The sequence below is a fragment of the Natator depressus genome, chromosome 5 (genome assembly GCF_965152275.1).
Source record: "Natator depressus isolate rNatDep1 chromosome 5, rNatDep2.hap1, whole genome shotgun sequence".
NCBI lineage: Eukaryota > Metazoa > Chordata > Testudines > Cheloniidae > Natator > Natator depressus.
Window position 1 is genome coordinate 109,622,348 of NC_134238.1, and position 14,943 is coordinate 109,637,290.

Genomic DNA, 14,943 nt, shown 5'->3' on the forward strand with positions numbered 1-14,943 from the left:
GTGTGTGTAAGTCAGAGCCTTAAGTCAGTCACTGGCTTCCTGTGGCGTGGGCCCCAGCTATTTTTGCTGGGGTCTGTGCATAGTTGACCATGTTAGTAAATGTGTTCAACAATCAGTTCCCTAAATTAACCTGTGGGGATGGGGCGGGACCCAGCTGCAAGAAAGTTTTGTGTTTATTGTGATGAACGTAAGGGTATTTTTAAGGGCTAAATTCAGCCCAGGTTTATACTGGCACCTACAGTCCCTCTATTGATACAGAGGCGACATTTGTAGCTGTCGGCATCCAGCCAGTGACTCGGAACACTAATGGTGCCGTCCTGCTGCCATTCATGAAGGCTATGGCATTTCCCACCCACAACAGCAAGTCATTAGGAATCCTACAACCTAATCTCCTGGCAGAGATTCCTCCCCAATGCGCCAGCAGCATTTACACTGATGAAATTGTTGCTAGATTATTCCTCCCTGCCCTTCCACAAAAGAGCCAATCTGTTTTAGCATGTTCTATCTTGAGGCTCTTTAGCCTCAAGTGCTCCAGCCAGCAATAACCCTTTTTTGTGAGGCAGAAATGTTTTCAGGGGACAGCAGGCTGCTGAGAGCGTTTGACTTGAATTTACAATACAAAACAACAATAACCAATCAGTGATTTTGTTTAGCTTCTTAATTCAGACATGAGGATGCTGCGGGGGAGGAAGGGCAAAAGAACCCAAACTAATCTGAAAGTGAAGCTTCAGCGGTTTCCATTCAGTCATAGCTTCTCCAGTCCAGCTCATTGGGATAGGAAGTGGATGATGCTGTTTTCATTGTACGCTCAAGGCTTCCTCTTTCTGCCCCTTCTCAGGTGGGAGATTGGGAAATGGAGCTCCTGCAGTCTCACCTGTGGAGTTGGTCTGCAGACTCGAGATGTCTTCTGCTCTCACCTCCTCTCAAGAGAGACGAATGAGACGGTGATTTCGGCAGATGAGCTGTGCCATAAACCCAAGCCCACCTTAGTGCAAGCCTGCAATCGCTTTGACTGCCCACCATCCTGGTACCCTACACAATGGCAACAGGTAAGAGGGTGCCCCTAATCCATTGTATCCCATCTGATGCTCATGAAACAGACTGATCTAGTTTAGTCAGTGATACATAGTTGTTCAGTGCAGGCAAGAAGATTCATTTATCACACAGGGCAGGCTGGTAAGTTTATTTAAAAAATGAAACATAGATGTCTGTCTTGAAGATCCCAGGACAGTGGTATCTTGTTATCTCATCTTAAACAAGGTCAATATAAAAACAAAGAGACAGAGAATTTTTTTCACTAAAGTGATTTTTATTAATTTTTAATTACAATTTTCACAAATAGATATTGACTATTACTGCCTCTGAATCCGCTTCAGATCCAAAAGATCATAAATCAGAGTCACGAGGAATGAAAAGAGGTGCCACCTCCACACAATTCTTCGCTGCCATCATACGGCTTGCGGGGTCCATAGGAGTCGAGCTATACAGAGATTGTATTGAGACCAGATGTGGGAGGAGAGAATGACGAGAACAAGTTTGTGAGCACTCCTTGAAAATGAAAGAAATACTTTAGTTGTGGAGAGATTTGTCCCCTAATGATTAAGGGTGAGATTTTTCAAAGTCACAAATGGCCGTTCAGTCTTAGTGACTTTCAGTGGTAGTTGGGTGCCGAGTTGCCTTCTGTCTAAAAAACTACTTCTAAATTGTGTGATATTTTGGGTCAGTGTTTTTGGAAGGCAATTGGAAGATCTGTTTTAGATCACTACTGAAATGAATTTGTTGCCATCTAGATGCAAAAGAAAACTCTGAGCTTCTTGACATAACTGAGAGTACTTGAGTTAGGTGCAATCCTGCACAACAAGAGGTCTTGCGGGTCAGGACTGACTGAAATTCACTCCCCAACAGAGAGGCCAGAAAAAAGGCCAATGCACCACTCACCTCCCATTTAAACGTTCAAAATATGGTTTGGGTAGGATTTAAGTGATACATCAGCCTTTTGCTGGCCCTCTGTATGTGGGTTAATTTTGCCCAATAGGAAATGAGTGGGAGTTTTACCCAGTACTTTCCCATGCTATGCCTGGCTCCAGCTGTAATGTATGCCACTTATTTAAAAGCCAGTTGAGTTAGATGACATGTTAATATATTCACCTAGTGGTGCTATTAAACTCGTACGACAGTAATACATGAGGGAGCTCCGGGCTTATGCAGCCATCTTTGCAACAAGTCTCTGATTCAGTGTGCTGTTTTGCTAAAACCACACAGCATGAGTCATTCCTTTCTCTTGAAAAAGACTCAACATTATCTACACATTTAAAATATGAAGGGATGTGTGTGTGTGTGTATATATATATATATATTATACACACATATTTTTAAATGTGTCTATCCAACACCCTGGACATACATACTGTAACTATAAACTACATCCAAAAACTAGATTAAAAGAATGCTAGGGTGGCAAAGTCGAGTGCCCCAAAAGTTAGGAAGTGCCAGATTTAAAGTTGCCTGTGCCTACACAAAAGCATATAACAAGTTCTTGCAGAGTACAAACTGCTCTAATGTAGTTGAGAACTATCAGAATATCAGTATGCTGCAGTCTTATCTACATTAGGACATTGAGGAGGCTGGTTTTTGGAAGCAGGCTTTAAAACTGAGGCCCTATCTGCACTCTAGGGCCTTTTTGTAAGAGTAAGGGTTTCCTCTGGTGTCCCTCGCTGTGAGTTCTCTTACTCTTCACTGTTGTGGAGTGTACAGTGCACTGGTTGGCTTCCGGAACAGAGCATACAATGGTAGAAAGGACACCCAGAGTTGGATGGTGATGGCTCCAGGAGTCGGCAGCTACATCTCCTTTGGGGAAGCCACAACTGGCCAGTGCATCCCTCATGGTATGGGGTACAGGATCTGGCCTGACAGATGGGGTATGTGCTGTTTCAGCTTATCTCCCAGGGAACCTCCACTGGCGGACTCATGTGAAGGTCTGGCCACAGTTTAAAGCTGCAGAACTTTCCATGAAGAGTTCAAACACTGCCTGCCCTGACTCAGGGCGAATCCCTCTCCCAGGTTGCAGGGGAGGGTTCATTTCCAGCAGAGGTGAATCAAGCCCCTATCGGAACACACACCTTTCCCACAGCAAGGTATGCTGCAATTTCCCTATAAGCATTTTATCTAAAGTAGAATTTACATAGGGTGAAGTCTACTACTGTGCAGGGCCCATGCAAAGTTGATGAATCACTTAGCGCTTGTCTACTTTAACACTTAGTTTGTGGCAAGCTGGGTTGTGAATCTACCCTGCACTAGCCTGCCATGATCTAGCTGTCCATGTGGACCTTGCTTATGCACATTAGCAGTTCGAAATCCTCTTTGGAACAGAACTAGATCAAAGCGCATTAACAAACTGTTAACATGCGTCAGCAGGGTCCACCACAGCTACAGCATGGCAGGCTAGTGCAGGGTAGATTCACACCCCAGCTTGCCACAGGCTAATTGTTAGTGTAGACAAGCCCTAAGGTCCCACATCAGCCCTTAAGGTGCCACACAGGCCCTTGTGCTTGCCTCCTGACTAGTTGTGAATTTTGCCCATGTAATGTCTATGGTTCTGCTTTTCATAGCAGTCCCTCCTGGTAATTTTTAAACAACAAAAGTTTTAACCTACAAAGGTTCAGGAATGATATTTTCTTCTCTGAGGCTATTTGTTTGTTAAAGGAAGATGGTCTGAATTAGATGCGTTTAAAAGCCCCAATGTCCTTGGCAAATAAAGTCCCGATAATCATCAACGCCTGTAAGATTCCGAATGATTAAAAATACATCCTTATAAATTCAAGACTATATTTATTTTAAAAATGCTGTGTCCCTAGGATCGAGCCATTAGGATGTTTATCTTGTTTTCAGTAGTGTGTTTCTGAAGGAAAGTGGATATAAGTATTCATTTTTTACAAGCCCTAGTAAATATCTGCTCTACAGAGATCAAGTGGGAGATGTCACATTAATAAATCTTAATCTCTTTTGGTTTTATTACTGAATAAAGGCCGAAGTCTCAGGCCTGTCCCTCTCTGTGGGTGCTTAGTGCTGTCCTGTCACTAAGGTTACTCTGGGACAATTGCCTGACCTAGATCAGCACTGGAAAACCACTGCCCACCTCAGACTTTTCCAAGCTACTTTTCTCCTTCTTTTAAAATGTCTTTTTAAATTTAAGAAGTGGCAGGCCTTAGGAGCCAGCTGGATCCTGCAGAGCTGCTGGCAGGAAAATGCCTGCTCTAGGCTCCCATCGCAGCTGCTCTGCCTTGCTACAGAACATAGAAGCAAGTCATTTTATACAGTAAAAACCATGCTTGAAGGCTAGACTGTGTAGGGGGCAATGCAGCTCTGCATTGCTGCAGGAGGAACTTGGGCGGAGGGTTGGGGTGTCCTTAGGAGGTGCAGTATCTTCCTGAATGCCCCAGTGGGCAGGGAGAACTGCATACGCCGCACCATCCCTCAGAACTTTCAGCCAGCTCCATGAACTGGCAAAGATGGGGCACAGAGACATTGCCCCACCTTCTTTCTCCACACCTCTCTGTTCTCCACAGTTTGTGCACCACTCCCTGGGGAAGAAGGATTAGCAGCACGGTGGCCCCCCAGGACTTACCCAGTGTGCCTGCGTAAGTGAATGGGCCTAGCCCCTAGGCTTTTCTCCTCCTGCCACACTCACAAAGTCCTCTGCTGGAGTGGTGTTGATGAAGGGCCCCAGAGCAGTAGAAAGAGTTAACGCACACCATGGAGATGCAAGGGGCAAGCCATGAGGGCTAGAAACTTCCATTAAGAAAAAGTCTGAAGTAATAACATGATTCTGGGAGCTAATAGTGCCCGTGTTTTAGTCTAGCCCTGCATTAGATAGAGTCGTCAGGACAGAGAGGGAATCTGTTGCCATCTCTGCATTCTATCCAGTGTTTTGAAATACCGAGGCTGATATAGAGTAGCTGATTAATTTTCACAGAACAAGATTACCTGACTGGCCGGAGAAAAAAGAATTGGTAGAAAAATTCTGTTTTCTCCCTCTCCTCTCAATAAATTCAAGGGGTTTGGAAGGAGGGGTGATTCCCGGACATTAGACTGTCAATTCTTTGGAGCAAGAAGCATCTTATTGTTAGGTGTTTTGTACAGTATGTAGCACAATGAGGCTCTGATCTCTGATTGGACTACCTGCAATACTATTACTTCTAACAATAATAATAATAATAAACTTATTTGTTCTCTGTTCTTGAACACAAGGTTTCTCAATCTTTTCATCTGCTGAAAACTCAAGTAGTATCTTATTTGGTTAAACTTTTCTTGAAGCTTCTGTGCTTTCTAACCATTTTGTTGTTGGGCAAAAGCTGTTTTCAGTCCTCAGAGAGCAAAACAAAATTGAATGCAAATCTTTTTACACAATTCTAATGGCTACACTTCCCACTTTGTCTTTCAAGACCAATTACATTCTAGTAACATGAGGCCTGGACTTAAGCATGTCTGTGTGTGAGAAAGAGAGAGAGACCCCCATGATGTCTACAATGTTTTATAGAGCATTCATTTTTTAACTACTTGAATATGTTTGTTAACATTTTTCTACTTCATGCTCTACTTCTCAGGTCCCATTCCCCTGCTACAGATTATAAGCAGCTCCCATTGATTTCAGAAGATTAGTTCAGGTTTTCTTTTCTCCTCTGATAGGATGAGACAGACCTGGAACTGTGTTAGTTGGATCGTACAGGAGAAAATGAGCGTATTTCTAGCCAAATGACAAGTGCATCAGGAAGTAGGGCTGAGCTGCCATGTTTATAGAAGAGGGTCAAAGAAAGCTCTTAAATATGCTTGTTCTAAAGTTCCTACCCTCCTTGGGTGGAATTGGATATGGAGGAGGTTATTTATATTAGGAGAGCGGGTAGCTGGAATCCCTAGAAATTAATCTCCCAGATCTACATCGAGTCAAATAAACCTTCCTCCTTCCCTTTTGGAAACAGCACACACTGTTGTCACGGACAATCGTAAATATAAAGGGCTATGTGGTTGGTTAATGGGTTTATTATACTAACCTTATAAACCAATTGTTTAGTGTAGCTGCAGATCAGAGGCCATGTGCAGCTTTCCCACGAATTAAAAATCTGAGAAATCCCACAATGCAGTATGTATTTCAAATTCAGGACTTTAAGGTGGGGAGTTAAGTTTGGGTTTGTTGATTAATGAATGGTTTCAGAGTGAGCTGAAAGACCAACAGGCAGTTTCCATTGTGCTGTTTGTTTCTTTGCTCTTTACTTGGAAATGGCCACAAGTCAGAATTTAAGGTCAGAATGGATGACTCCCACTCCCTCAGCTTCTCTCGATCTCCCCCAGTGTTCACAGACCTGCGGAGCAGGCACTCAGAAGCGAGATGTGCTCTGTAAGCAGCGCATGGCAGATGGAAGTTTTTTGGAGCTTCCAGAAACCTTCTGCTTCACTCCGAGGCCAGTTTCCCAACAAGCCTGCAAAAACAAAGACTGTCCCAGTGAATGGCTTCTTTCTGACTGGACACAGGTATGTGGTTATGTAGTATCTGTATAAGTGGGGTGTCCAATACTGGAAATAAACCTCATTGTCCAGAGGGGCCATCTCCTAGTGTCTTTTTTGAGTTACTAATATCAGGTAAAAGTTCTTGAGACAAGAGAAATGAAAAAGGCAAATCCTCAGCACTAGAGGGTCTGATGAAGCAGAAACTATTTATAACAATGGGAGTCCTATGTTCAGACTGCAAAAAGAGGAGTCAGTTTTACCCAGCTATATCCCTGTGGTGGGGTTCTTATCTTACTGGCATCCAGTATAACCACTCACTCCGTGGCCCCTCTCTGGAGACTGGCTCCACTGATGTGAAGCAGTCCTTCAGCCAAACTCTAAAGACCTTCCCTTCTGGGGTAAGCAAGAATCCAAACACAAAACAATAACCTGACCTTTCCTGGGCCACCGCCTTCACTTCTGTTGATGGTTGCAAAGAGTGGCTTACCCTCCCCCCCAGGCTTCCTCCCCTTGTTAGGGTTCCCTCTGTGGATGCAGGCTGATGCCAATAGAGCCCACCTTGGCATTTTCCCTGGATGCAGAGAAGTGAAGGGAACTTCTTCTGATTCTCTGTCGAAGCACCAGCCTGGGCCACTAAATGAGAAAAGGTTCACACGCCTAGCCGCAGTCCTACACCTCTTCTGTCATCCCAGGCTAGTGCTTTCTCCTGCTTTTCCTGCACCTCTGAACCTCACCCCCTCAGTGTCACAAGCAGACTTTTACTCCACTGAACTTGCTTGTGCCTCCCCAGCATTTCCTCCTCCCAGGCCCTTCTCCCAAGCTCCTCCATGGGCTACTTCTCCAGCTCCCTTAGAGCAGAGCCCTACCCCAGATCCTGACAAATCCCTAGTCTTTCCTCTTACTGAGGAACAACCCGTCTTTTATCCTGCTTTCCCTCTTCCCAGCAAGCCTTGCTCTCAGTCACATGCTCCCTAATGAGTCCACAACCCCCAGAATACCTGGCCTCAGAGAGGCCAAGGTCAAGTGACAGGAGTACTGGGTTGTCCCTGCCCTTTAAGGGATAGTACACCCTGATACGTTCCCCCGCTCTCCTTTTACCAAATTCTGCTCTCACTTACACTCTTGCGGCCCAACTGAAGTCAAGGGGCTGCATGGTTTGCAAGTTGAGAGCAGAACTTGGCTCTTTGACTTCAGAGGAATTACTTTACATTTACACCAGCATACCTGAGAACAGATTCTGGTCCTTTAATGAAAGGATATTTGTAAACTCTTCCCCCTTTAAATTCCCCCTTTCTCCTTCACACAAGGAGATGATTAATAACTTCATCATGAAGGAGGCACCAGTCATGCTGGGGAAGGGAGCTGTTCCACTTCGACCCCACATGTGGCGATCTGTCTTGACATTCCAGTCAAATAAATGGATTTTCTAATGAAATCTGCTGCCAGGACACACACCCATTCTGGCAGCAAAGAGGGTAATTCTATTCCTACCCCTCAACCTATCCTCCATCCCAAGGAGTGCAGCTTTAACATTTTTACTGTACATTATTTACATTAAAATCCATACAACTCATGTTTCTCATGCTGGCACTTTTTAAAATTGATTTTTTTTTTCTGCTCTAAGTAGCCTTTCGTTTGGTTTGTTCTTTTTCTCTGATCACTCTCAGCTCTTTTCCTTCCTCTCATTGTGTCTCTCATGCCCACTTCTCTAACATAGACTGCCAGCCACACACACACACAGTGGAAAAATACTTGGTATGGCAGCTCCCAAGAAACTGTGTGCCAGATCCAGGATTGGGTCAAGCCTTCTGAGCTAGGGCTCTCAAACTTTTTCATAGCATGAACATCATATCAGTGGACCACCAGCAAGTGCTTCACGGACCATAATGCACAGACCATAATTTGAGGACAACTGCACACGGGCATCTCTTTTGCATCTGATCATTGCATCATTAATCTCTCAGGTTAATTTTTAATAGTTCTACAACAGTAAAACAGAAAATCAAAGGTTTAATGCAGTCTGAAGAATTTTTGCCAGTTTGCATCAAATTTGACAAGGTAGGGCTAGATTGTGTGTTGCCCTTGTATGGCTGTGTGCAAGTACCTTTCCCTCCACTTTGTGTGACTGCAAAACAGCCACACGCAATTAGCAATAGCTGTGCTGCCTACACTTTAGTAGCACAGTAACTGCTTGCTTCTGCTCCCCTTTCCAGAGAGGTGTTTGCTGAAGAGAAAGCAGGAAAGAAGAAGGGTTATGGCCCTGCCCTCTTTCCACTCAGAGCTGAGCTAATGCACCAAGGGGAGTGCCAATGAATGCATCTGTGCCAATGAATGCATCAAATTGCTCAACCCCCAGGCAGAAGGAGCAGTGCTGGGAGAGATTGTGCCTTTGACACTCCTCCTGGTGGAGCATGGCTCCACACTTCCCCTTCTACAGAGGTGTGGTTTAAAAGCTAGATCTTAAGGTACATGTAGTACCAAAATCAAGCTTATTTGAAGAGGACAAAGAAAGAAACACGGACAGTGGGATTTTATATATCATGGAAACAGCCACTCAGCCTTCACAAGAGCAGCTCACTCACATCACTACTATAGTTAAGGTTGCCTGACAATTCCCAGTATAAGACCCAGTTTTCAATTGCTTGAATAACCAATATAGGACACTCCCCTCCAAAATCTGGAGTTGATCTCAAGAGTGGCTGAGTCTCTACGTTCCTCTGCTTTCAGCAAATAGCTATGAAACCCACTGGCAAGTGTGTGTCTCATCCCCCTGCTAGTGCAGGGTCTACACAGAGGATGACAACCTACTACTGCTATCAGTTACTACATTGTCTCAAGGGGCAGAAGTCTGTGTAATGGATCCAACCCTTCTGAAGACCCAAATTGGGGAGTCAGTATAGTTCCACATGATACTATTTTAGTTTTTTCAGTTTGTTTAAAAAAATAGGAAATTACTCAGAAAAAAATCTACGTTAAAAGAATGTTGAAGTTGTAAAGTCAAATGTTCAAAAGTTAGGAAATGCCAGAATTATGGTTACCCATGCTACCTTAATTCATCCTGCTTGTGCATATCCATTATGATAAAGTTTTTAATTACATTGTCCTGTATTGCTTTTTCCACAGGACCCCATATATAGGTTTGTTGGCTATAACATAGATGTACATTGCGTTTGACTACATCGTATATCTGGGCAGGGGGATATATGTCAGACCTAATGCTTCACATTCTGTTTCTCATTTTGTTTCTAGTGTTCAGTGAGCTGTGGAGAGGGCACCCAGACTCGAAATGCCATTTGCAGGAAGATGCTGAAAACGGGAGGTTCTGTCATCATCAATTCCTCAATGTGCCCACCTTTGCCTCTCTCTTCTTTAGTCAGGTCCTGTGCACTAACTGCTTGCACAAGTGAGTGCACAAGAAACTTTGGCATGTTTGTAGAGAGAGGGCAGGAGCTCCACCACTAAGTATCTGGTACTACAGATTGCTAAGTGCACCGCAAGGTGCTGGGAGCCTTCTGCTCTCAACTACCTCACTGAGAGTCAAAGGTGCTCAGCACCTTGAATGACGACTGGGTCCTGTATTTTCTTATTTGGGGCTTTCTCCCATGGTTTATAAAGAGAGCTGAGCAGCTGATGCTTTGCCAGTGTTGGCTGTGAACCTAGCAACAAGACAAAGTAGGGAATGGGAGCTCTAATGGTAATTATTAGAGGTGGGTCTGAAACAAACCCCCTGAACGGGAACCTCTTCCATTTTGGTGAGGAGTGATCCAGACCGAAACCCAGATCTAACTTTCACAATTAGGGATTAGAGGCACAGTACCCTCTTGGCAGCTACAATGTCCTCTCTGCCAGGGGCCCATAGGGAGTAAGAACCACCAATGAAGTGGGCAGCACTGGCTGGGGAGGGTGTGTAGTCATGGTGGTTTGAGGACATGCTCATTTAGCACATCCCCTCAGCAGCCTGTGCCAGCTGGGCTCCTATGGGACCTTACAGCAGAAATTAAAGCTGCTTCCCATTGGTGGAGACCCTTTGGGAAGACAGTAGGCAGCACTCCTGTATGCCCTGCCTTCGGATGAAGCAGGATAGTCTGGTGCAGGGAGATTTAAAAGCAAATCTGTCCCTAGCTCTACAATGAGCTGAACCAGAATCCCAGATCCAAAACCTCATAAACTTTGGATGGAGAGGGGAAGAGAAGCAGAAGCTTTGAAATCCAGAGCCAAACCCAGAACCAAATGTCCAGATTCAATCCGTCTCTGCTAATAATATACCTTTGCTGCTTTATGCTGTGCTTCCCATGGAGGCATGTTTTTCCTTTGTCTGGCAGAGAGATCTGGAAGCTGGAGGGACCCACATAACTAATTAAGTATAATATTATGCACCCTGGGGTTTTAAACCTACTCTAAACAGATTTGTTCTGTTTAATATGAATCCCTGAGGTTGTAACACTCCTTCTCAGAGCTATGAGCTACAAAGTTGTGGTGCTTTGCAGGGCCTGAATGGTAAATATTTAACAAGAGGAACTCTCCTTCCCTTTTGTCCTCTTTCCGTGTCTATTAACCCACATTCTTCATTTAAATACTCACCCAACAGGGACTCTGTTTCCTCACAGAGTTCCCTTCTCAGTCCAATCCCTGGCACTTCGGCTTCTACGTTTAACCTCAGCAGGATGACATTTGTGTTGCTAAATGGCACCTTGTTATTTCTTGCATTTTGATGGTGGTAGCTTGATGTTCAGCAGCTGGTAACCAATTACTCCCATAAAATGTAATAGTTGAAATTACTGCCAGTGCCAAAATAAGTGGCTTGTTTTGTTTAACAATACCCCCATCCTAATATTATTAGTTACATTTCAGGGCACAACAGGCCGGCTCAAAAGCAAAGCCCCCATATTATGGCCCTGAAGAATGTTTACATCCAGACAAAGAAGCAGAAGAAGCTACACTTTATTGTGGGTGGCTATGCCTACCTACTGCCCAAAACTTCTGTTGTCCTCCGATGTCCGGTGAGAAGGTTCCGTAAATCAATGATCACCTGGGAGAAGGACAACAAGCGACTCCTCAGCTCAGTTCACATTACCATTGCACCGTACGGGTACATAAAGATCCACCGTTTAAAGCCTTCGGATGCTGGCACGTACACCTGCACAGCAGGGCCAGCCCGGGAACATTTTGTGATTAAACTAATTGGAGGCAACAATAAAATCATCATCAACCAACCAGCTGGGATTAGAGAGGAAGAAGGTACAAGGAAGTCCAGTTTGAATGAAGCCTTGCACGCTCAGGAGAAGCATCAGAATGGGATTCTCTTCAACAGGAGCAAGGCCGAGAAACGAGGGCATTTGGCTGATCCTAGCAGCCAGTATGATGACATTGTCTCAAGACTTCTGGAGCAGAGAGGCTGGCCTGTGGAAAACCTGGAATCCTGGGAGGCTCAGGAGTCAACAGAGAGAAATGCCTCTTCAGAGGAGGAGCAGAGTCAGGAGTACAGCCTTCCATTTACCATGGTCACGGAGCAGAAACGCTTGGATGACATCATAAGGAATTTGTCTCAGCAGCCTGAGGAACTTAAGGATGTCTACAGCAAGCAGCTTGTTGTGCAGCTAGCTGATGACATCTTCAAGAGCCATTTGGAAAATCAAGAATCTGTTTTCAAAGTCCAGGGGAGAAGAATTGGTTCAGCTATGGCAGAGTTCCCTTTCCGCAAACAGGTGTCTGGATTCACCAGTTCCTTGAGAACATCGTCTGCCGAAGCACATCTGCCAACTTCAGTGGAGCTGGGGAATGGCTCACGCAGGCCCCATCGAAAGCCTGCAATCCTCAGGAAGATTTCTGCAGCTCAGCAGCTCTCAGCCTCTGAAGTTGTCACCCACTTGGGACAGACGGTTGTCTTAGCCAGCGGGACCCTAAGTGTGCTGCTTCACTGTGAGGCTGTTGGGAACCCAAAGCCCACCATTAGCTGGGCTAAAAATGGAGCAGAGGTGCAATACAATGACAGGTAGGAGAAGTACTTTCAGTTCCCTTTCTTTTAGGGCCTGTCTACATTACTAATAGAACCATATTTAGCTTTAGTCTGATTACATGGCACAGATAAGGCCACACTTATGCAGTGGCAAGCTGGACTTTAACCCTGTAGCTCGGTACCTGGATTCTGGAGCAGCCTGGCGTTAAAATTTAAAATAAAATTAAAAAATTATTTAAATTTTAAAAAAATGAAATTTTCAATTAATTGTGAAAATGAGACAATCAGCACAGTGCTCTGCGTTATTTATTTTGATATTAAATTCCACACATTGGGAGGTGCAGGAAGCAATTTTGGGTAGTGGATTAAACACATTTGCTGGATGTTTCTGCTAAAATGATCAGCAATGAAACAGTAAAAATGAGATTCTGGGGTACAGTTCTCTGGCAAGGAGTGAATTCTATGGTTGCTGCTTAGGGTCCCATCTCCACTATGAATTGGAGCGATGTTTGTAACTGCACTTGAACCAGGTTCTCTGATGAGGCTATATTCCTACAGTTTGTAACCATATTTAAAACTGTTTTAGAAGATGGATGCAACATAGTTTGCTTCCACAATCACCAATTGCCCAGTTGTGCTAGAACAGTGATTGGAAACAATACTCAGTCTATCAGTAGGGTAATTGTCTTGACATTGAACTTGGTTTCAGTTAACCTGGGCAAATTAGCAAAGCATGGTCCATACCAGAGAACCAAACTGAGCTGGCTACTGCTGTGTTTGCCAACAATTGTCAGTCATATTTATTCTTAATATGTCAGGATCATGCTTAACAGCTATTTTCAGACATCATTGCTACAAGCACAATATGATGCTCCATTGCATGAAAGGCATTAGTCTTCTGCTTTGACTAGGTGCATCATGACGGCCAGTATGCAAAAATCTGCCCTTGAGTGTGGCCTGAAAACAACTGCAGGAAAAATACTGTCCGTGATCCTCCATGTTAATGTATTAATGGCTGAAATGCTGCCATGTCTGCTGAGTCCAGCCTTTATCCTTGATTGCTCCAGTGACCTTCATAGCACATATTTCTCTGATACATTCTGCATATACAGAACATACACAATTGCTGTTTGCGCTGCTTTGTGACAGACTGGCAGCCACAGATTGGGTTGAGCTGCGTTTCTAGCCATCATTAGCCCCTATAGAATTGATGTGGGGAGAATCATTTATTTTTCAGGGTGTTTTCACTAGACAGGAGTTCAAATGAAGGGGCAGGTAAAGGAAATTGGGTTTGAAAAAGCCACATTTTTTGTTTAACCCTTAGACATTGGAAATGTTGCTAAAAGAATTTTGCTGAATGAAAATGTCATAATGCATTGTGTGAAGAATGCTGCATCCTATCTTCCGTCATTTGCTAAATGGAAAGAAATTTGCATACTCCTATAAACCTTTAGACTGACCCCTCAAGTACCCATTTGCAACACATTTTTGGGAGCACTATGAAAGACTAGTACATACTAACCATTATTTACAAACACACAGCCACTTTATATTCTAGTTATGTACTTAGGATAACAGCATGTTACCAAAATATAGCTATGTATACTCAGGATTTTATGGTTTACGCCAAGTAGCATACAAGAAGTGATGGTGTGCCTGGAGGCAGCTACATTAGCTGATGTAGTACAAGCCAGCTGTCCAAGAATATGCTGCCAGTTCCCTCTGCATAAGTTATAGGAGTGAGGTTAAACATCTAAGTCTGGTCACCAGGGTCAGCCTGGGAAATGAGAAGAAACTCGGGAGTGTAGTCTCAAGGCTAACATTAATTTCAAGCACTGTTGCTGTGGAACATCTAGTAAATTCTTGATTTATCAGAGGTGCAGTTTGTCCCTGGTTTAGATATACAGTTGGTTTGCTTGCTCCTTTCTCACTTTCATGGTTGAATCACTTCCAGACTCAATGGTTTCTATAATTTATTGGCACTTGCAGTGTCATTGCCCTTTCAACTGTGCTTTTTCTGATTCTTTTTCTTTTCTCTTTCTGGCAGATAGAGTGCTAAGTTTGACAAAAAATGAGAACTATTTTTTTGGTTCTGAGAACAAGAATGTATCTCTTGTGGAAACCACATGCAGTCTTAATCAAGACTTGGGTCTACAGTATACATTTGGTTGGACGTAGTCCTGTGAAAATATCTTTTTGGCCCCCAAAAAGTTGCACGCACAGATTTCCATTGCTGGTGGTTACATCCTGTTGGAAATCTGCCATCAAGTGATTTCTTCTGTTTGAAACTACTGTGATTTTTGTGGCATGCTTTAAAGAGAATATAGGTTACATAAAGTCCACCTGTGGTTTATGCTGAATATTAGACTCATGAGAAAATTATATATTTATCCCACACCATATAAGAAACCATAATTTAGCAACAGATGGTTTACTGTTTTGTTGGTAAAGAACAAATAGCCTTTGATTTCTAAAATTTAATTTAA

At 43.8% G+C, this 14,943-nt stretch overlaps 1 protein-coding gene across 2 annotated transcripts in view; it reads left to right on the top strand.

Moving 5' to 3' along the window:
• Window positions 1-14,943, top strand: part of ADAMTSL1 (ADAMTS like 1) — a 272,535-nt gene that overhangs the window by 184,713 nt on the left and 72,879 nt on the right. For both annotated transcript variants that reach the window (XM_074953445.1, XM_074953446.1), the window contains 4 exons: window positions 839-1,049; window positions 6,346-6,525; window positions 9,751-9,904; window positions 11,353-12,493. In XM_074953445.1, coding sequence (XP_074809546.1) covers window positions 839-1,049; window positions 6,346-6,525; window positions 9,751-9,904; window positions 11,353-12,493 — 1,686 coding nt within the window. The remainder of the gene's footprint in view (window positions 1-838; window positions 1,050-6,345; window positions 6,526-9,750; window positions 9,905-11,352; window positions 12,494-14,943) is intronic.